Below are 23798 nucleotides of genomic sequence, written 5' to 3' on the forward strand. Positions count from 1 at the left end.
TCAAGCACTTCTGCCTCAGCCTCTCAAGTAGGTGGAATTATAGGTGAGTGAGACCACGACAGCTAATTTTTGTATTTTTAGTAGAGACGGGGTTTCACCATATTGGCCAGGCTGGTCTCGAACTCCCAACCTCAGGCGATCCACCCACCTCAGCCTCTCAAAGGGCTGGGATTACAGGCGTGAGCCACCACACCCAGCCCATGCTGTATTTTTATACCAAGGACCCAGGGGTACTACATTGCTGCGCTAAATCAACTTTAAAATCTCTGTGAGTCATTAATTCAAAAAATTGTTAGTGTCTGCTACGTGCAAAGAACTGTAGGATATAAGCAAGTGTAACACAAAAGGAAGTATGGCACAATACTTTGGGGCGTGAATCATGTGTGCTGTAAGTTTTTTTCATGTTTATTCATTCTTGTGTTTCAGTAAGTGGAAAAATGCAATACAACTTGGAATTGCAATATTTGCTGGATTCCTGGGGCCAGAGATCTAAAGTTAAAATCAAAGTCATATACTTGGCCTTTAAAGGCAGTTATAGCCCTTGGGCTAACAGAAGGCATTTCCTGACCCTATATCCGTCACCTCACTCTAGAAAACGGCAAGTTGGAACGAGATGGGAGAAATATTAGATACCCTAAAAAAGACACAAGAGGCAGAAGACAGGTCAGGTGTTTGTCGCTTCTGGAAACAGCAGCTGAGGGGTCAGGACAACCCTACAAGAGCAAACCTCATTCAGTTCCTAAAAGTAAAATCAAGATGGCCTCACACACACAAAAAAAGGGCATTTTTCTTATGATCATTACTACCAGAGATGGCTTTAAACCAATAAAACACATTTTAAAATTTTGTAAACCTAACATCTGAGAATAAGGTTATCCAGAGTATGGTTTACCACATTTTATTTCACTTTATAAGTTGAAAATCTGTGTCATGTTATAGAAAGGAGAGTGGAAACCTGCCCCTGGTCCCAGCTCTGCCTATTGGAAAGTTAGCTGGCCTACAGGAGGGCGATTGTCTTCATTCCTTTCTCTTCCACCGGACCACCTTCCTGTCAGAACAAAACAAAGCAAAAGCCATCTGTTTCTTTTCTTTTTTCTTTCTTTTTTTTTTTTTTTGAGATAGAGTCTTGCTCTGTCACCCAGGCTGGAGTGCAGTGGCAAGATCTCAGCTCACTGCAACCTCTGCCTCTGGGACTCAAGCAATTCTCCCACATTAGCCTCCCAAGTAGCTGGAATTAAAGGCCCACACCACCACGCCAGCTAATCTTTGTATTTTTAGTAGACACGGGTTTTTGCCCAGGCTGGTTTTCCCTCCCACTTCAGCCTCCCATTATGCTGAGATTACAGGAGTCAACCACTATGTCCATTTGATCATCTGTTTCTTTACAAGCCCAGGATTTATCAGCTGTTTGTTGAATCAGGTGCTTCGCCTGAACACCCAATCTTTGCCTCTCTCATCCTCCAAATTTCTCTAGGTATTATTCATGGAAGAACATCCATCTTTTGGCTCTAACTTTAATTTTGCAATCTGCACTTTTTTCTTAGAATGAAGAAAATTTTCTTGAGAATGAGAACACATCAGGAAACAACAACTCAATAAGAAGCAGAGCTACGCAAAGAGGCGCGCACACGAACAGCAAACAGGTACGGCAGGACAGTGGTGTGTGACACCAGTGCCATGGCAACCGCAGTGCAGCAGGCACCTGAGAACAGTGGGCACAGAAAGCATGGTGTCCCGCTGGCATGCAGAGGAACAGATTAAGTGGTAATTCAAGTGTGTGGGCACAGTCATAAAGAAAACACACACGCCCAAACAAAGAGATTTTGTTTTTATCCACCTGTCCTCAGAGTTCCCTGATGGGAAAAGCATACCCAGGTTTTCGCTGACACTTCACTATTAGGAGTTTCAAGCTTCATTTCAAGGAAAAAGGCACTGGCTTAGACAAAAGCATCTGAATTTTAAGGTAAATGACAGAAACAAGAGGAACGCTCTAATATGGTTCTAAAACTTTGTCTATCATGCCCTAGAATTCCTTAGTAGCTTTACACCGGTCTGAGGGACTCCTGCTTAATTTCACTTATATGCTGAATTCTGGACAGGAGTTTATTTAAAGATGGCTTCCTGTTGCTAAGAAGGTAAACAAATTACCCATGTAGGTCATCCCTTAAAAAGTAACTCAGGGCTGTGTGCAGTGGCTCATGCCTGTAATCCCAGCACTTTGGGAGGCCGAAGCAGGTGGATCACTTGAAGTCAGGAGTTCGAGACCAGCCTGGCCAACATGGTGAAACCCCATCTCTACTAAAAATACAAAAATTAGCTGTATGTGGTGTTGGTCATCTGTAATCACAGCTACTCTGGAGGCTGAGGCAGGAGAATCCCTTGAACCCAGGAGGCAGAGGTTGCAGTGAGCCGAGATCACGTCACTGCACTCCAGCCTGGGAGACAGAGCGACACTCTCACACACACACACACAAAGTAATTTGGGGTGCCGACTAGTGTGTCATTTTGTGAGGTAAAAAAATCACTTTTTAAAGTAGAAAATTTGAAAAAGTTATTGTAGCAAAATTTGGAAGACCAAAAAAGGCTCATAATTCAAGAAAAAGAGTCAGTGCTGAACATCTCGGAACACAGCTTTTTTTTAATGCAAACATACGCCCACAGGCATATGTCATCTGTATCGGAATCATACCATGCATAGTACAGTGTTTGGTAACTGTCTATTTCGCTTAATTGATTACAAAAAATGTTCACTAAATATTCTTCAACAAACAAAAAAGAAAACAATACTTATGTCCACATAAAAACCTACGCATGGATGTTTAGAGCAGCTTAATTTGTAATTGCCAACACTTTGGAAGCAACCAAAATGTTCTTCGGCAGGTGAATGAATAAATAAACTGGTAAATCCAGACATGCAGTGTCTTCCAGCACTAAAAAGAAATGAACTATCAAGCCATGAAAAGACACGAAGGAACCTTAACTACGCATTACTAGGTGAAAGAAGGCAATCTAAAATGGCTACATACTGTGTGATCCCAACTATACGACATTCTGGGAAATGCAAAACTATGGAGACAGCAAATAGTCAGTGCTTCCCAGGCATTGGGTGGGGGGTTAGGGACAAATAAGAAGATTTTTAGGGCCATGAAACTAGTGTGCCTGATACTACAATGGTGGACACATGTCATCATACATGTGTCCAAACCCATAGAATATACAAGACCAAGAGCGAGTCTCATTGCAGATTTTGGGTGATGATGACGTGTCCATGTAGGCTCATCCGTCATAGCAAATGTGCTTCTCTGGGTTCATTTGATAGTGGGGAAGCTGAGGGTGGGTAGACAATACATGATAAATCTCTATACTTTTAGCTCCATTTTGCCATGAACTTAAACTGCTCTTTTAAAAATATTTTTAAAATAGTTTTTTCAAAAAAACAAAAATTTAGATATTTTACAATTACAAACGGGGATGTGAAGGCTGAGGAGTAGCTACCGGATTTGATAGCAATGGGCCTTGGGTGACCTTGGCAGGACCCATTCAGCAGAAGCTCAATCACAGTGGGTAGAGAAGCGGGCAGGATGTGAGGAAGTGACTTCCAAAGAGTAAATACAACTCTCTCCAGTGGCCTGGCTGCGAAAGGAAGGAGGGGGGCAGATGTCCCACGATTGTGGGAGCCAAGTTGTTGTTTTTAAAAGACGAGAAAAGATTGAAAAATAAAAGACAATAGTAATGTCAGACATCCCATAGATAGCGGGTCACTTGGGATACTTTCACTGCAAGAAAATAATAATGATGATCATTTAAATCAAATAGTTACCAAACATTGACTATTGGCTAATCTGGGAATTAGGTAGAAATAAATGAATAAGACTCCTCCCCAGCCCCTCCTCAGTAGCTGCAGCTTGGACTCAGCTGGTCTCTCTTCCAATTATTCTCTCACCTTCCTAGTTCCTGGGGTCCAACCCAGAAAAGGAAGGTAATCTGAATAAGAAGAACAATGGAGTTTGACCTTGAGCAATTATAGGATTTTTGAGAATTTTTTCAGCTCAGACACACACACTAATGATTTATTTCTATGATCTCTGTTAAAAAGCATCAAAAGCCACACTGGATATGACAGAAGACAAATGCTGAGATTTGCCATTATATCTCTTAGAGCACTCAGACTGCTCCGCCTGTATCTATTTCCTCCCCCAACAGCTTCTATACCATTGGTTACAAGAGCCAGGCTTATTATTTGAGACATTATTGGAGACTGGAGACAGGTAGGAAATACTCTGTCATCCTGGAAATAGGATGGGTCATGGATATTTGAGAACTTGAACTGTACCTAGAAAGATTGTCCATGAAAAAATGGGCCAGAGATGTCCTACACCCAATTATGTAGAGCAAGGGCTAGTTGAGTAAGTGAAATAGTCCCCTTAGCCCAACTGATAAGAGGATCCTCATTCCCAAGGGGAGGTTTATCGGCTCTTGAAGGTGCCAAGCTAGTGTTCATATCCACAGACCAAGCCTTGGGCTGCCAGGGAAATAAATCCAGATTTGGTTTCAGTCCTTTGGAAACCGGGGCTGGCCGAGTACTAAGGGAGACTTATGCAGCTTCTGGTATTAACTTCATTTAGCACTTGGCTGAAAACTTACAGAGCTGGGGTTGAATAATTACAGGAGAGACAGAAGCAAAAAGCACAAATACAAGCCTGTTCCCTTAAGAAAAGGAGAAAATACCAACCGCTCCTTTGGAAGGAAAGGAAGAGTTCAATGTGATCCTGGGATTTTTTGTGTGAGATTGTAAGAGGGGGAGAAAAATGGCTGTGTGGTAGATAATGGGAGCCATCTTCTTGCGTAATAATTTTAAAGGACCTATTGAAAGTTCTTTGCCAGAGTTCTGAGCAATGAAACCAGGGTCCATTATGCCCAAGATGCTCATCAATCCATCTCTGCTCCAATGTTTGATTTCCAGGGCGAAGAACAGGTCACAGTTGAACCAGATTCTCCAAGAAACAAAGAAGACATGGAGGATGATGACGAGGAGATGCAGCCAAAAGGGTACAGCCTTTAAAACAGGGAAATAACCAGGCCTACCTCCCATTTGGTGTTATTACTTTGTTTTATCCCCATTTGATTTTTTTTTTTTTTTTTTTGAAACAGAGTCTCACTTTGTCACCCAGGCTGGAGTGCAGTGACACCCTCTCAGCTCACTGCAATCTCCGCCTCCCAAGTTCAAGCGATTCTCCTGTTTCAGCCTCCTGAATAGCTGGGACTACAGGCGAGTGCCATCATGCCTGGGTGCTTTTTGTATTTTTAGTAGAGGCAGGGTTTCACCATGTTGGCCAGGCTGGTCTTGAACTCCTGACCTCAAATGATCTACCCACCTCGGCCTAGCAAAGTGCTGGGATTACAGGCGTGAGCCACCATGCCCAGCCTCCCATTTGATTTTTAATATCTATTATAATTTATTAGAGATAGTCGCCACCACCCATCTTTCTACCCTCCCTACCCAACACCCTTTCCAGAAAAATTAATGAAGCTCTAGGATGATCACTGTGGCCAATTTAAACTGCTGATGTTCTGGGAACCCAATATGCAGATTTAAATTCACCCAGGGCAGTCTTCTAATTAAAAGTGTAAATTACCAACTAATTGCTCCAGCACATACGAATGTAGTTAATTCCTCTTCTCAATGTTCATCAATAGCAACTGATTGCTCAAAATCCAATCCACTTTAAATCCCAACAAACTGTTGTTCTTACCTTGTAGTAGCCTCAAAGTATTCCAAGTCCTTACAACTTCATAAGGTAGGAAACACGAGATTAGTATCTTTATGTTTTGGACCAGAAAAATGAACCTCAGAGAAGTGACTTCCTCAAATCAGCTAGCAGAGGAAGAGAGCTAGGTCACAATTTCAGCTTCTGATTCCTAGCCCAGGGTCTGCTACTCTATCATAACACTACAGTATTCATCCATCTTCTAAATTCCTATTTGACTTTTATTTGCATTCCTATGTCTCTGAGGAAATTTTTATTTTTTTTTTAGAAACAGGGGCTTGCTCTGTCACACAGGACGGAGTTCAGTGGTGCTAATTTTACATCTAGAAATAGATTTTAATTTTTTTTTTTTTTGAAACGGAGTCATGCTCTGTCGCCCAGGCTGGAGTGCAATGGTATGATCTCCGCTCACTGCAGCCTCCACCTCCCAGGTTCAAGCAATTCTCCTGCCTCAGCCTCCCAAGTAGCTGGGATTACAGACACACACCACCATGCCCAGCTAATTTTTGTATTTTTAGTAGAGACAGGGTTTCACCATGTTGGCCAGGCTAGTCTCCAAGTCCTGACCTCAGGTGATCCACTTGCCTCAGCCTCCCAAAGTGCTGGGATTACAGGTGTGAGCCACCATGCCCGATCAGAAATAGATTTTAATTTAAATGTAGAAATTTAAATCTATTCTGTCTAGCCTGGGCAGCAAAGCAAGACCCTGTTGCGATTTCTGTCTAGCTTACTGCTGCCTCTAAATCCTGAGCTCGAGTGATCCTCCCACCTTAGCCTCTCAGGGACTACAGGAGGAACTTCGTTTTTATGTATCAGAATATATTTCTGGAGTTGGCCAGAATTAGGGTTGGGAGCTCTTGTCACATATACGTCATCCCATATATTTACCATATCAGAAACATAACAAAGTTTTATGCTTCATTTTACTTTATGAGTCTCTGACCCGGAGATACTGAGAAATTGCCTTGGGTGGTCAGAGGTGCTCAGATTTCGCTCATGTTAATGAGACTGAAACAGCCATCAGGAGGTTGGGAATTATTCAGCCTAGATAACCAAATAACCGAGTGTCTACTTCCAGCTACTCCGCTTTATGCAGAAGTCAGATTGCCGTAATGGACTACACACATTCCCTGCAATTAAAGAATCTGAGTCCACCTACAGTATATGGATGTGCCCTATTAAATGTCACCCTCTGCCACTGCTACTTTAACATATCTCAACTGAGAATAATACATCATTAGCTTTTCCCAAATCAAAAAATGTCTTCACTACACTTTTATTCTAGAGCACTGTTTCTAATTCTCAGTACACATATTCACACACATACATAATGGTGAGTGTTTCATGAAGTGATACCTATCATTCTTATGTATGAATGATACACTGTAATAAACTTTTGATACTTTTATTCTTTCCTTCCTTTTTTTTTTTAATTGAGGCAGGGTGCTGTGGCACAATCACAGCTCACTGCAGCCTTCACCTCTCGGGCTCAAGTGATTTACTCATGCAGCTGGGACCACAGGTTTGTGCCACCATACCCAGCTAATTTTTATTTTATTTTTTTATTTTTATTATTATTATTATTATTATTATTTTTTTTTTGTAGAGAAAAGTTCTCACTGTGTTTCCCAGTGTGGTCTCAAAATCCTGGGCTCAAATCATCCTTCCACCTTGGTCTCTCAAAGTGCTGGGAGTACAGGCATGAGCCACCACATGTGGCCTCCTTCTGTTTTAATAGTGGCTACTATGTGGACTTCATAACCCACTAATGAAGCCCCAACTCAGAGCTGTAAAATACTGTTGCACATAAGCAATAGGCAGTCTCATTTCACTCATCTATCAGTCAATACATGTCTGTTGAACATCCTTAATATCCAATATTATATTCATTGTGCTGTATGGCTCACAGACATCTATTCTCCAGGATCTCTGGCCCTGGGAGACTGAGAAATTCTCTTGTGTGGTCAGAGGTACTCAGGTTTCACTAAGGTTGATGGGTTGGGAATTATTCAGCCTAGGTAACCAAATGACTGGTTATTAACCAAATAACCAGTATTTCCTGCTACTGGAATGGGTAGGTAATGGGTTCATAACAAAACACAATAAAAGAAGACAGTAAGAATAAAGTTCAGAGGCATGTGTCTGTCTGAGGAGATGCAAGAGGACTTTTTAGAAGCCAAAAGCTTGAGCTGTCCCCCAAAGCTTGAGAGGCGGCTGACCTTGGAGGTATAGGCAAGACTGTTGGAAGGCGGGAAGTGGAGGCACTGGCCAAGGGGAATGCAGGTCTCCTAGCTCGGGGCCACGTCCTCTGAAGTCCTGGAGCTTGGGAATCATCTATATGGGATGAGAAATGGTCATTTTAGAAGTACTACTCCATGGTCTGGAAAGGACGATGGGGAAATGTGCAAGAAGTTTCACCCAGACTCAAGTGGGAGAATGGGAGGCCTCCAGAGAAAGGGGCATCTACATGGGAAGAAGATCCCCAGAGAAGGAGAGAGCCATGTGGCTATGACCCTGGCCTCCCAGCTCACTCCTGGGGAACTGCTGGACACCACTCTCCTCTGAAGACATGACCAGACCTACACATTGCCCACACACTACCCACCCACCCCATAACAGAGCCCTGGATGGAAATAGACATTCCAATAACTCCAGAGCTTTCTGAGAAAGCTGTGACAACCCTTTGGTTAATAGCCCTAACATCCAGGAAATCCTACTTTGCATTTTAAGCATGCCCGTGAAGTCCATCAGTCTTGGACTAACAGGGATGGTGAAGGCGGAGAGAGCCACCAACTTTCTCAAACTTTGCCAAACCAAGAGGGATGACAGAGTTCCTTGGCTTTTTATTTTCTAACAATAAACATGTAATAGCCATTGGTTAAAAGCTAGCAGAGGATCTTGTAGCGTGCCAGAAACACTCTCTTCCTGTGACTATTTCAGCTTTGGTTAGTTATCCATCTCCCCTGCTCTGTTCCCAGAAGCATGTGGTCTGCACCTCCCTAACCCCTCAGGGCTTGGCACACTTATTCAGTGATGGTGACCACTGAATGGTCATGGCTGACTCTAGTCTTAAATGAAATGAGTTTCCCACTTCTATTTTGTAAGACATACACCTCAGACATTTGTTTGTTTGCTTTCTTGGTTTACAAAGCCTAATCTAGCCTCAGCATGCAGTTTATTTCATCTTTTTGGTGTTCACTTCTCCCTGCCTTTTTGCTTTCGTGTTGCAGGTGTTTGGAAAGGAGGTATGACACAGCATGTGGTTTCTGTAGGAAACACAAAACCACTCTTCGACACATCATCTGGGGCATTTTATTAGCAGGTAAATAACCAAGAGGGATAGGGATACCATTGTCTTTTTGTCAGGGATTCCCCTAAATATTAACTTTATGTAGAAAGAGATTAAACCTTTCTCTTCCCCTAGACCTCACTGAATCTTCCAGGGAGGTAGAGAAGTCAGTCAAGAAGCCCTTTATAGGGAAAGCCTGTGCAAATCGTTTTCCTACCCCATTTAGGAGGCTGGAAGCTAATTGTTTTAGTCACTTACCCTCCGCATTCTTATAGCCTTTGTTGCTGTCATGTGGATTTTAAGGGGTGCATTGGTTCACACAAATTCAGAAAACACACGTGATTAATGCTTTATGTGAATACAACATGAGTAGCCTAGCACCGTCTAGTCCACCCCGCTTGCCTGAAGGCAGGACGAGAATGTGTCCTGTGTTTACTCCCTCCAGAACAAAGAGCTCCTTTGCTCACTTTATTTGCTTTTTGTTTTTTTTTGTTTCGTTTTGTTTTTGCTGTGTTGTTATTTTTCTTCATGAAGCTCAGCACACAGAACTTGGCCCATTTTAAAGAACACGCCTGTCTATAAAATGTAAGCACCCCCATCCAAGGTCACAGACATCAATCCAAGGCTGCTGCACTGCCAAGGTCAGTGGTTTTGCTGATGCTCTGACAGTTGGAAAAGGAAAACAGTAAGAGTGGTGAACTTTATGAGTACTGGGCCAGGTAGTATTTTAGGCTTTTCAGTATTTCAGACATAAGATCAAAACCATGCCACTCTGCCACTGTAGTAAAAAAGCAACCATAAACAATACATAAGTAGACAGGCATGGCTGTATTCCAGCACAACCTTACTTGTAGAACACACATACAGTCAACTGAAGAATCAATCACAAGGTTTATAAACTTGGAAAGGAAAGCTTTATTTCTCATAAAGGGTTGCAGCCTGCAAGGTGGCCATTCTGACAGGCTGGGAAGCATAGTCTCCAACAGAAGCCAGAAACAAGAACTTTGAGGGAGGGAAGAATAAGACAGGAATTTATGCTGAAAGGGTTGGCTAAGTATAAATATCCAATAAGCTATAGGAGGAGTCATGAATATTTACGAAAGGAGACACATGCACATGGACAATCGAGATTCATGCCTCTCTGTGAATAATGTGTATAAAAAATAGCAGTGTTACCATGATCTGAGGGTGGAGTTTTCAGCCCTGTGAAGTCAAAAGGTAAAGAACACAAAAACCCTCACTGTGCATCCTCCAAGGCTGGCCAGAAACATCCCATGGTCAGCTGTCTCTTATCAGGAAGAAATGCCTTGTGAAACTGGTGAGCTGTCATGCCAAAACTCTAAAGAGGCCGGGCGCGATGGCTCACAGCTATAACCCCAGCACTTTTGGAGGCCGAGGCGGGTGGATCACCTGAGGTCAGGAGATCAAGACCAGCCTGACCAACCTAGTGAAACCCTGCTTCTACTAAAAATACAAAATTAGCTGGGCGTGGTGGCACATGCTTGTAATCCCAGATACTTGGGAGGCTGAGGCAGGAGAATCTCTTGAACATGGGAGGCGGAGGTTGCAGTGAGCTGAGATCACACCATTGTACTCCATCATGGGCAACGAGAGCAAAATTCCATATCAAACAAACCAACAAAAATCTAAAGAAAGAAGAGGAGTCTGGTCACCACCTCAGATGATTGGCTAAAGGTTTTAGAGAAGTGAGTCTTCCATTTCTTGTTTTCCAGAGCTGGTTTCTGCTTGTTCCTTAGGAAGGAATTCTGGTTAAAGGTGAATAAGTAAGGGGCATACTGAGGCATGTCTGACCTCCCATCCTGCCATGGCTGGGAACTCAGTTTTTAAGGTTTTTCTGGGATCCCCTTGGTCGGTTCAAAACACAAAAATACAAATGTACTTGTCACCTACAAAAGCAAGTGGCAGGCCAGGTTTAACCTGCAGGCCATCTTTGCAGACCTTTAAGAATAGGAAACCTTACTCTTATCCTGCAATCTGCTCTTCCCAAGCAGCCACCTCGGTAACTGCCCCTACCTCTTTTTCTAGGAGACTCTGTGTCACTTAGAGAAGTGGTCTGTTGTTGGTAGGTCTATTTCTTCACTCAACTTTAGGCCAAATCTGAACTGCAAACCACAAGAAGCATTATCCCTTTGCCAATGGCTGCTTCAACACTCAGCCTTTCTCTGATAGTACTCACCTGCCGAGACTGAATACCAGGAGTAAAAATGGACAGTACTGAGAGGCCCAATGATCAGGCACCAAGATTCAAGAATCAGAAAGTCTTGTAAGAATAAAAAGACCCAGCACCCTATCTTCCTAGCATTCGTAGTGAGAATTTTCAAGACTTGCTTTGAAAAATATCAAAAGCCCCCATCAGAGAAGCCAGTAGCTATATCAAGAGCATTCCTGCATTCAATGATGGCTTAATTAAACCTCCCCTCACCGGAGCCAGATCAAAGCTGGAGGCTGGAGACTGGAGGCGTGTCCCAGTGGTTAATGATGTTCAATGTCTGTTTTTGCTTCCTGGACAGGTTATCTGGTTATGGTGATTGCGGCCTGTGTGCTGAACTTTCACAGAGCCCTTCCTCTTTTTGTGATCACCATGGTTGCCATCTTCTTTGTTGTCTGGGATCACCTGATGGCCAAATATGAACATCGAATTGATGAGATGCTGTCTCCTGGCAGAAGGCTTCTGAGCGGCCATTGGTTCTGGCTGAAGTGGTAAATGCAATTGGTTCTCTTATTTCAGTTAAGAGAGATAGTAGTCTCTTCCAACACCGTTTCAAAAATGTGTTCTGAAACTGCTTCTTCATTTATGGGATATGGAAGCCAGAAACACCTTAGGGAGTTACAATGTCTTCATTTTACAAACAGGAAATCAAAGCCTAGATGAGGGAATGACTCATTTGAAATGTGTCCAAATGTCCTCACAAACTGCCTTAATGTCAAGTATATTAAATGATAAAATGTTGTCCAAAAGATGTTGAGCATACAACGTTCCATGTGCTATGTTAGGGAGAGACACCTCCATGCCTACGTATCAGGAAGTAGTTAGAAATATAGAATAGACTGAAAGTGTTGTCATAGCAGGATAGCTTTCACTCTCCCTCTGACCTGTCAGTGGAAGGGCACCATGATCAATCAGTAACATCTGTGCTGCCACAAGATAGGGAACAGCACAGATGCCATCTAATCTCCGTGCCTGTAAATAAACAATTGGTTTATAAGTAAAAACTGATGGAGATTGCTGATGATGTGTCTGCAAAGAGCTTTCATTTTTACCAACTTCTTTTCTTATACACGTTATATACATTCTCTTTACGATTTATTTACAAACTGAGGATCATAGAACATATTCAATCTTGAATTTGATTATAGTTCCTGTATGGTTGACCATTTATTTTACCTACAAAATCTTTTCTATTTTAAACGTTACGATGAACACAAATCTTTGTATCTAAAATGTTATGATGAACACAAATCTTTATATCTATTTATGATTTGTTTATTTTTATTTATTTTTTTGAGAAGGAGTCTCACTTTTGTCGCCCAGGCTGGAGGGCCGTGGTGCAATCCCTCTCACTGCATCCTGTCTCCCTGATTCAAGCAATTCTCCTGCCTCAGCTTCTCGAATAGCTGGGACTACAGGTGCCCGCCACCATGCCCAGCTAATTTTTGTATTTTTAGTAGCCAGTATTTCACCGTGTTGGCCAGGCTGGTCTCAAACTCCTGACCTCAGGTGATCCACCTGCCTTGGCCTCCCGAAGTGCTGGGATTATAGGCATGAGCCACAATGCCTGGCCTATTATGATTAATTTAAGTCAACTGGTATCTCATTCCTCACATTTCTTTATTGACTAGTGAATCCAAATAATTGTTTTTTTGTTTTTTTTTTTTTAGACAGGGTCTCACTCTGTCACCCAGGCTGGAGTGCAGTGGCAAAACTTTGGCTCACTACAACCCCTGCTTCCTGGGTTCAAGTGATTCTGCTGCCTCAGCATCCTGAGTAGCTGGGATTACAGGCACTCACCACCATACCTGGCTTAATTTTTGTATCTTTCGTAGAGATGGGGTTTCACCTTGTTGGCCAGGCTGGTCTTGAACTCCTGATCTCAGGTGATCCATCCACCTCAGCCTCCCAAAGTTCTGGGATTACAAGCATGAGCCACCACGCCTGACCCCAAATAATTTTTTAATCAGGCTTCTTTTCCTCTGATTTCTTCCCATGCCTTTTGCTCATTAAAAATCTAAAATGAGCAAAAGTTGCTTTGATGTTGAAGACTGCTAGCACTTTTTTTCATGACCCATGGGGCTATGGTCAAAATACAACTTAGTTTTTTCATTCATCATTCTTTCTATTTTATTCAATGCGAGATATCTACCCTATAATTTATAAAAATGCTGAAAGCCCATGACCCTTCTGAACACTCTTAGTAATGGTCAAATGTCCACAGGCTTTCTTTTTTTTTTTTTTTTTTTTGAGACAGAGTCGTGCTCTGTCACCCAGGCTGGAGTGCAATGGTGCCATCTTGGCTCACTGTAACCTCCAACTCCTAGGTTCAAATGATTCTCATGTCTCAGCCTCCTAAGTAGCTCAGCCTTCCAGCTATTTTTTTTTTTTTTTTTTTTTTTTTTTGTATTTTTACTAGAGAGAGGGGTTTCACCATATTGCCCAGGCAGGTCTTGAACTCCTGGCCTCAAGTGATCCACCTGCCTTGGACTCCCAAAGTGCTGGGATTACAGGTGTCAGTCACTGTGCCCAGCCCATTTTTTAAATTGTTCATTGTTGTGATCATAGATGTATATATATTTACAAGGTAGATGAGATATTTTGATACAGGCATCACAGGCATTTTTTAACATCAGAATATGCTGTCCCATACAATAATGAGAACTGCAAACTTGACCCAGTGCCCTAGCTTTCCTCCCTGACTTGGGTCTGAGTGTCCCCTTTCTCCCTGTTGCTTGCTCCCCTGCCATCCTCAAAGCCAGTATCAGGCTGGACCCCTGCTCTGGGTATGAAGCTGGCCTCCTTGAGAGGAAGGGCCTATGAAGTATTAGAGCTACCCTTTCCCATAGGACCCTGTGTCCTACGGCAACTGTCCAGAGCTTTTCCCACAGCCTCTCTCTGAGGGACCTCCTCTCCCTTCAGGTGGCCCCCTGAGCAGGACCCAAGAGCAATTCTCTCCCTTAAGGCTAACGTGGGATCTACCAAGAAACCTCACATATCCTTGAGCTAATAAACTGGGCTTGTGCAATCCCAACACAGCAGGCTTTCTAGCTCTGCTGTCCAAGCCATGAGTCCTGAGTCAGGCTTGTCATGCTCGCTGGACATGCCAGGGGAGGCAGAACTCGCTCGCTCTAATGTCTGATGTTGCTCTCGGCTCCTGGTGAGGTTCCCCAATGGCAGATAACATATTCCAAGTTCTCCCTTAAAGGGAAGCAGGTAACACCTCCCTCACCCCTCAAAATGAAGATAAAGAATCCCAGCAGCTCTCTCAAAAAAATCACCAGACAGTCCTCTCCAAACGTGCTTCCTCCTCTCTGGCACCTTCATGCATCCTTGAACAGGTGAAGGGTCCAAGAGCTGTAGACTAAGGAGACCCAGTCCTTAATTTCTTAGCTATTTGCCTTGATAGCCACAACCAAAAAGATTCTGTTGCAGTTTCCAAAAGCACAACTTACTGGTGCCGGAGTGTATTCACCTTGTTTTTACGTTTCTTTGTTAATTTAAGCCTGATGACTCGGAGCCGTGGCTCTTGCCTGTAATCCAGCACTTTGGGAGGCCGAGGTGGGCAGATCACCTGAGCTCAGGAGTTTGAGACCAGCCTGGCCAACATGGTGAAACCCCGTCTCCACTAAAAATACAAAAATTAGCTGGGCATGGTGGCAGGTGCCTATAATCCCAGCCACTCGGGAGGCTGAGGCAGGAGAATTGCTTGAACCTGGGAAGTGGGAGTTGCAGTAAGCCTAGATCGCTCTGCTCTACACCAGCCTGGGTGACAGAGCAAGACTCCATCTCTCAAAAAAGAAAAGAATTTAAGCCTGATTATGATTCTCAAGTCAGCACAACAAAATAATACCAGTGCTTCCCTTCTGTTCTCTTAGGGTGATCTGGAGCTCCCTGGTCCTAGCAGTTATTTTCTGGCTGGCCTTTGACACCGCCAAACTGGGCCAACAGCAGCTGGTGTCCTTCGGTGGGCTCATAATGTACATTGTCCTGTTATTTCTATTTTCCAAGTACCCAACCAGAGTAAGTATCCAGTTGATCTTTCAGGTTCTTTTTTTCTTTTTCCCCGATATGTAAATTGCTCAAAATACTGACTGTGAGAGGATCACAGTATTATTCAGTATTTTTCTTACCTTGAAGGGATTACTTTAAATGGCCAGGGTACCCTATCTTCCTGAACTTTCATGGTACTCTCTGTTACTATCTCATGTTCCATTCTCAGTCATTTTCCAGTTACATAACCAGTGAGTCGTTCTCTCCCTGTCGAGTCTAATTCCTTCTCATGTAACCTCCATCAAACACCCAGAGAAAGCTCATCCATTTTGATCCAGATTTCCCCAGACCAGTAAAAAATCTAATATTTTTCCATTGGACCCTGCAGTTCATCAAAGTCCTATGCAGTTTCGGCATTTATACTCCAAAAATTTGTCCTTATACAATTTTCTTTTAAATATTGAACCCAACTGTCATCCTAGTTCCATCCACTGGTAACCCATGAAATGGGCAAGCGTTCCGAGGCATTGAAGCTCTCACATGTAACTCACAATGGCAACCTTTGGAAGGCTTTACCAATTAAAAGCTTGACTCAAGTTAGGAAACATTAATCAGAGACCGAGTTCAGCTAACATGATCCAAGTTATTTGCCCTGCTGAGGTGAACATCTCCTGGTGTGTGCCTCCGATGCCATAGTTCTCCGAAGCCACTCACCTCCGTACCACAGATGAAAGCAAATGACTGTCCATTCCTGCTACACATCCTGAGTCTGAGTTAGAGTTTATTGGTCTCTTTTACAATGAAATGAGGGCCTGTTGATGGGACAATATTTTACTTAATTCACTTACAGGTTCTCAGATCAACAAACCTTGGACACACAGAGAAATCATGTTCTGCCTTTCCATTTTCCAGACGGGGACATAATTATATGTATCCAGTACTTACAGCTTGACTAGGATGGCAGGATCCTGCCTCCTTTAATGGCCCTTCTTAGACCTCCTGTTTCTATCTAAGTAAATTATCAGGAAATAATGGTTACTTACATGCATTCCCTGGACTGAAGGCTTGAAACTCAGTTTTAGGGAGAGGGAATGCAATTCTGAGTTTGTTTTTGTTTTTGTTTTTTTTTCTTGAGAGGGAGTCTCGCTCTGTTGTCCAGGCTGGAGTGCAGTGGTATAATCTCTGTTCACTGCAATCTTTGCCTCCTGGGTTCAAGTGATTCTCCTGCCTCAACCTCTGAAGTAGCTGGGATTACAGGCATGCGCCACTATGCCCAGCTTCTTTTTGTATTTTTAGTAGAGATGGGGTTTCGCTATGTTGGTCAGGTTGGTCTTAAACTCCTGAGCTCAGGTCATCTGCTCACCTTAGCCTCCCAAAATGCTAGGATTACAGGCGTGACGCACTGTGCCTGGCCTGAGTTTTTTAAGGTATGGTTCTATAAAGGGGTTCTCTGCTCATGAGAGCTTTAGCCTCCCAAAGAAGGTGGGTGGCAGGCCACATTTGAGAATGTGTCCAAGGAAATAATGATCCATTAGACATTTATACTGAGGCCTGCATTAGTCTTCCTACTGAGATATATCACTTGATCTTTCTGTATAGGTTTACTGGAGACCTGTCTTATGGGGAATCGGGTTACAGTTTCTTCTTGGGCTCTTGATTCTAAGGACTGACCCTGGATTTATAGCTTTTGATTGGTTGGGCAGACAAGTTCAGGTAAGTTTGGTTCAAAAGAATACCTTGATTTATGGTGCTTTTAATATTAGAGGTAATCCTCAAGATGTGTCAGAAATGGGTTTCTCTGTCTGCATGAGTTATCTCCAATTTTAATTCTGCATCATGAGTTAGACAAATAGCTTTGCTTATGTTTGATATGTTAGTCTGTCTGGCTTGTTAACATTACTGCTGTTCCGTACCTGTATAATCACTCCCTTAACCCATCACCACATCCTCCTGCCCAACTTCTCAGACATTTCCACAGACAGAGAAACAGGCTTCCTTTGCGTCCAGTGGTAACTAATGCCACCCTCAAGCCAAGTATGGCCTGCTGGAACACATTGCCACAATCAGCTCATTCTGTACCATTCTGGAGCCATACTGAATGTCAGAAACGTCAGGAAATTTGTATGCAGGACTATTTCAAAACTAGACTTCTATGCCATTCATTGGAGAGGGCAAAGCTGAGAACAGTAACTTTCCAAGTCCATCCAACAAGTTTGCTGGGTCCCTATCCTCTGCAGAGCCTAGCGTTCCCGTGTGCTATGTAATTTCTACTCATGTGGTTGGAATGAGATCTCTTTTTCTTTCTTTAACTCAGACTTTTCTGGAGTACACAGATGCCGGCGCTTCATTTGTCTTTGGTGAGAAATACAAAGACCACTTCTTTGCATTTAAGGTAAAATCAAACCTTTTTTCTATGTAGTCACTGCTATTTCAGTAGCTTCTCAGTCTTTGTGATGTTCAGATAGAACTTAACTGACCAAAAACCAGTTATCTATCTATTGGGTTTGTCAGAGGTGTGCAATACATCACCACCCTTTTTCACTGACAAGCTTATCTGAAGTTAGTGGACTGCACACATTTTACTTTTTAACTATGGAATTAAGGAAAACATCTAGAGGAAGTCGGAAATATTCAAATACTAGAGGGTAGGGATCGTAGCCTTATCTAAGATACTTAGGAAAAATCAAAAGGGTAATAGCATCTTGGGCCTTCAGGGAAAGAAACATTATGTTCCTGGCAACAAGCAGGCATGTGGCAGTGAATGGCTGATGGGTCCAGGATCAGTGACAGCTCTGTATTCAGAAAGCCCTGCAGCCCCAGTCCCGGAGACAGCTGGTCAACAACATCAGCCTCTGTTTTAGAGCCATCTCCACGCTCAGACTTTCTCATCTCATCTCTCCTTCAGCACAGCCTTGCCTAGGTAGGCCTAGAGGATAGGCCTTCTCCTAACCAAAGTAGGCGCATTACTTTACAGGGGAAAGGCAGCTTGGCCCCATGGCTGGCCACAGTCAATTCCTTCTTGAGGCTCCCACTGTCCCAGAAAGCCCATCCTCCTCTGGGAAGTCCCTACAAACACTTGTCAATGAGTCAGAAAGATGCATTTGGGTTTTCCTTCAGCTTTCTTTTTTGTGATATGTAGTTATTCATACACTTCTAAATTGTTTTCTCACTTAGAGACTCCAAATTTACCTCCAAATTACCCTGCTTCAGTTAAGCCAACTTTTAGTCTGAATCTTATTTCAGCCTAAAATATCAAACAGCAGTTTAGCAGCAGGCTGTAGAGGAGAACCGCCACTGTTTGTAAAACGCATGCAGTTTATACAGCATTTCCCTTAGCACCCTCCCCCAGCAACCTCTACCCAGCAGTTTAGCTGGTTTGATGTTTTAGGGCTGAGTTAACTCAGCCATCTCTGAAAGGCCAAAGGTTTATAGAGTGAGATAGAAATATGCTCATATCATGAAATGATATTGAAAATTGGAAAAAATGAAGAATTGGAAAAAATGAAGTCATAAAGAAGGAATAACTTGCTACCCAGACTTTACAGGTGTTTTCAGGCCTTCCCCCTCCCCTCTTCCAGGGCAACGGCCCCTATTCTTTCCTGCCAATGCAGAATCCTCTGCTAACATTCCAGAGATGAGCCTCTTTAACTCCCTTATGCTTTCAGGAAGGCACTGCCTACCCATTAAAGCCAATAAAAGGCTTATAGTGAGTGAGCTCTGAATACTGTCACAAAATGTCTTTTAATATATATTATTAATAGATTTTTCTAAATTAGATCCTGTGCAAATTGTCCTTGGTCATTCTGTGCCTTTGGTGGCAGCTTTCTCTGGCCAGTTAGCTGGGGAACAGCGGGGAAGGGGTGCAGTAGGATGAGGCTGAGAAGGGACCCAGCCCACAGCTCTGTGTGGTCTATGCAGGGTAGAAAGTGTTCTCTGCGGAAACACTGGCTGCACTGAAGGCACCCAAAGAGCATCAGGAAAACAGGATCTAGGAAAATGGCCCTTTTTTTTTGAGACAGATTCTTGCTCTGTCACCCAGGTAGCAGTATGGTGCAATCTCGGCTCTGCAACCTCTGCCTCCCAGGTTTGAGCAATCCTCCTGCCCCAGCCTCCCCAGTAGCTGGTATTACATGCGTGCGCCACCACACATAGCTAATTTTTGTATTTTTAGTAGAGATGGGTTTCACCATGTTGGCTAGGCTGGTCTCAAGCTCCTGACCTCAGCTGATCCGCCTGCCTCAATCAGCCTCCCAAAGTGCTGGGATTACAGGTGTAAGCCACTGAGCCTGACCAGAAAATACAATGGTCTTTAACACAGAACTGAAGTCATTTCCAAAATGCATTCTCTTTTTCGTAATTTAAAAATCTATAGGTAAAATCACTATTATTTTAAAAGCTAGAAGAATGAATGTTTACTGCATAGAGGGCATGACAGATCTCTATTGACTTCAGTAGGGATGGCACCGTGTTTGAGAGGTCAAAGAAAAGACCTGGAGCCAGCGAATGAGACACAAGTTTTATTGAGAGGCTCACATGCAGGACAGTCCAGTGGCAGCAGGCTAGACAGGGGAATGACTACTGTTTGTAAACAGCAGACAGTTTATATAGCATTGTCTCTCAGCACCCTCCCCCAGCAACCTCCACCTCGCAAACTTCATTTAACCCGAAACAAAGGGCCTGGATCCCCTGTAGGTTCTGCTTTCCATGGGATGGACCAAGGGTTCAGATGTTTCTTATAGATAAGGAATGACTCTTTGGGCTGACCACTCCCAGCTTCCTTAGTTTGGAACTCCAAACACACATGCTTAGACCACAGGGTCATTCTCAGGGGATGCTGAAGCTATTGCTGTCAGGTGTGTCTGCCATCCAGTAAGAGGCACTATGTGCCAGCACCCACCATGCCTTACCTGATCTCTATAGCTATTCAGAATAAGACTCTGAGGTTGCTCACAACTGATCTCAACTTAGGTTACTCTGCTAACTAATGGTGAAGCCCATGTCTTTTTTACATCAGGACAAGAGTATTTGCTGGCAGCCTTCGGTATTGATCTAGTTATTACAAATCCCCCCAAACTTCATTCCTTCTTTGAGCAAAAAAAAGCACACCATAGAAGAGAGGGGGGAAAAGTCAAGTCCTGTGACAAATTAGAATAAACAGCTGCCTGATTAAAGTACTTAGTTGAAGAGGAGTTTCCCGCATTTTCATGATGTTTCAGAGGAAGAAAAGGAGACAGAGAGGAGACCTGATATAAAACCTGCTGAGCCCAACATTAACTCATGATTGTTTCTGCCCCCGCCAGATCCTGCCGATTGTGGTTTTCTTCAGCACTGTGATGTCCATGCTGTACTACCTAGGACTGATGCAGTGGATTATTAGAAAGGTACTGGGGCGGGGAGGGGCTGGGTTACAGGTGCAGAGCTGATTATCTCAGACCTTTTATGCAGGTATTTACAAAATGGCTTTCTCTTCCTACCATTATCCACCAGCACCGCCTAAGTGGTTAGATTCAGGCCTCCAATCCTAAATGTGTCCACAGAGGGAATTTTATCTCAGGAACTTCTAATAGGGCTTTGATTTGCAAACCACTGGATATCTTCATGAAAGTATAGCAGGTACTTCTTTAGCGGGGAATTGAGGTCAGATACTGCTGGGGGCAACAGTGTTGTTCCTTCGTCTTGGTTACCCACCCTGTGCTTATCTTTTTTTTTTTTTAGCTACTCCTTAATTATATGCTACATTGCTTAAGAAGGTTACAAAAGTAGACACTTCTGGTTTTGGAGGTGCTAGAGAAATCGAAGCAAGAAGGAGAAACAACTTTTCACTCCTGAGGGGGTTTTATAAGCATGAGCATGCAAGCACACACACACACACACACACACACACACACACACACACACACACACCTGAAAAGTTCCTGTCCTTCCTGTTACCCTACCCTCTGTGAGTCCTATGCTCATGGGTTAGATCAGAAAATAAGGACCTCTGTCAGCTAATTTGGACTCACTTGAGCACAGAGCAGTGTAGCCAGTGCCTGGGGCACAGCCACAGCCCTCCTTGATCCCGAAAAATAAACCAAAATGTACAAAAAGGAAGAGAAAAGAGAGAAGAGAGACAGCGAACCTGAATAGAGGTAGCGGCAGAGATCAGAATGACAGCAGGAACTCCAAGGCCCATAATTTTCTGTTTAAATCCCAAAACACTTAGAATTGTTATGCTCTTGTCTAAACTAAAAAGCAAGGAGAAAGAATGCAACAGGAAGTCTTCATTCCCCATCGCTAATTGAAAGGGCAGTACAAAAGTGGAACAAAAAATCATGTTCATTTGAATTAAGTAAAAAATACCAAATCTCAAGTACATCCCCCTACATATGAGTGACCTTTGACAAAACAACTAAATTGTTCTGTGCTTTGGTTTCCTCTTTAATGAAATGAGCATAATAATATAGGACCACTCTCAGAGTTATTGTAAGGATTAATTGCTTTATCTGGATCAAGGGCTTAACACTGTGCCTGGAATGCAGTAAACCCTTCCATGAGCATGTTAGCAATTGTCATTTATTTCTTGTATACAACAGACCTATAGAAATTCATTTGTATGATGTTCAAAGTACATACAATGACTCAGACTTGCTACTCAAATAAGAGGATTTGCTGGGCCTGTTCTCGGGGCTGAAAAAGTTAAACTTACCTTTAGCACCATCATTAGCCTGCTGACAATTGGTGAAGCCCTCAACGTTTACTCTATTTAAGGATTTTAATCCCTACTTTGAAGTTTTGAGTATACAAAGAGTTCTTCGCTGACTTTGTCCCTTTCTACCTTTTAGGTTGGATGGATCATGCTAGTTACTACGGGATCATCTCCTATTGAATCTGTAGTTGCTTCTGGCAATATATTTGTTGGACAAGTAAGTTGTAACATCAACAAAACAAAACATCTGTTGAAATGGATCATCTTTTTCCAAAAAGCCAAATTAGAAAATAACACAATGTTGTCATTTCTTTTAGTGTAGAGAGAAGAGTGTCAAAATAAGAAACTCCCCATATTGGCAATGTCCAGATTCCAGAGAGAGAGGGCAGAAAGAGAGAGAGAGAGAGAGAGAGAGAGAGATCCTTCTTAACAGTCTGGGTGTGATATTGTGGAATTCGGTTCTTGAATGTTTATGAAGAGGATGGAAGGTTGAGTTTATTAAAGCACAGACATAGAGCTTCTCATATAGATTCTCAATAAATCTGAATTTAGTGATTGTGAGGTTTCTGGTCAACACTTTAGAGGCTGGCAGCTCTTCCACTTGAATGGATTTCACTATCTCGAAGCAGCAAACATAGAACAGGCAGCCTCTCACTCTAAATCATAATGCCTATGGCAATGGAGGAGACCAAGAAAGCCTTTCCACCAACAACCACGCAACTGTGTAAACACTTGAGCTTATTCCTTATTCTCAGCTTGTCTGACCTGGCCAGTATTCTGTCTTTGCTGAGCCTGAAGAAAAATGCTTTTAGGTTTTTTTCTTCTCATCAAAAATAAGCTTTTAGACTATAATTTTCACCTTGCTGATCCATCACATGGAGAAATGCTCTCTTTTGCCTGAAGTCCATTTAAGCAAAGAACAATGATGCCAAGGAGTGTCCCTCAAAATAGCAGCATTGCTAAGGGGTGGATCAGTAAGAAGTTGAAATAACCCCTTCCAGATATACAGCTTCAGGAAAACAGGAGTCACATGCCACAAAAACCAAGTGTGAATGCTTGCCAGCACCACTGCCCAAGGAAATTGAATTTGAAGCAAAAATCAAGTCACCCATAAAAACACACAGCCCCAAATCCTAGGTTTACAACTGCTCCAGGTGGGCTGAGGCTTCTTGTTGGTAAGCCAACAAGAAGCATGGGCTTCCACTCTAAAGATTGTGCTTACGGCCCGGAGCGGGGGCTCATGCCTGTAATCCTAGCACTTTGGGAGTCTAACGTGGGTGGGCCACCTGAGGTCGGGAGTTCGAGACCAACCTGACCAACATGAAGAAACTCTGTCTCTACTAAAAATACAAAACTAGCCAGGTGTGGTGGCGCCTGCCTGTAATCCCAGAAACTCCGGAGACTGAGACAGGAGAATCTTGAACTTGGGAGGCAGAGGTTGCGGTGGGCCAAGATCATGCCATTATGCTCCAGCCTGGGCAACAAGAGCAAAACTCCATATCAAAAAAAATAAATAAATAAAAGACTATGCTTACTAGTCTGGAGCATAGTCTTTAGAGTGGGGGCCCATGCTTCCTTCCCTAGGAGCTGAAATTAGTATAGTCATAAAATCTCCCAGGACTAATTAGGGCATCATCTTGAGTTGATTGCTCCTACCTGCGGAGTAAGAGGGCTCATGTACAGGGTTCCTGTTCAGCCAATAAGTCGAGGCTCCACACATTCAATCTTCTAGAACAATTAGAGATAATGAGGAGAAAATTGTAAAATGGCACACAAGCTTCTGTGATGCTCAGTTTGATACTTAATATGCTAAAAGTACAGCTATTATCT

General features: G+C 43.0%; 1 protein-coding gene across 1 annotated transcript in view; it reads left to right on the top strand.

Annotated features, from left to right (window-relative positions):
• Nucleotides 1–23798, top strand: part of SLC28A3 (solute carrier family 28 member 3) — a 65629-nt gene that overhangs the window by 26062 nt on the left and 15769 nt on the right. The window contains exons 2-10 of the mRNA XM_032290810.1: nt 1545–1643; nt 4964–5049; nt 8999–9090; nt 11589–11778; nt 15166–15310; nt 16880–16993; nt 17595–17672; nt 20581–20661; nt 22105–22185. Coding sequence (XP_032146701.1) covers nt 1545–1643; nt 4964–5049; nt 8999–9090; nt 11589–11778; nt 15166–15310; nt 16880–16993; nt 17595–17672; nt 20581–20661; nt 22105–22185 — 966 coding nt within the window. The remainder of the gene's footprint in view (nt 1–1544; nt 1644–4963; nt 5050–8998; nt 9091–11588; nt 11779–15165; nt 15311–16879; nt 16994–17594; nt 17673–20580; nt 20662–22104; nt 22186–23798) is intronic.

This window comes from Sapajus apella, unplaced genomic scaffold, assembly GCF_009761245.1.
Source record: "Sapajus apella isolate SASKATOON/1434 unplaced genomic scaffold, GSC_monkey_1.0 scaffold24, whole genome shotgun sequence".
Classification (NCBI taxonomy): domain Eukaryota; kingdom Metazoa; phylum Chordata; class Mammalia; order Primates; family Cebidae; genus Sapajus; species Sapajus apella.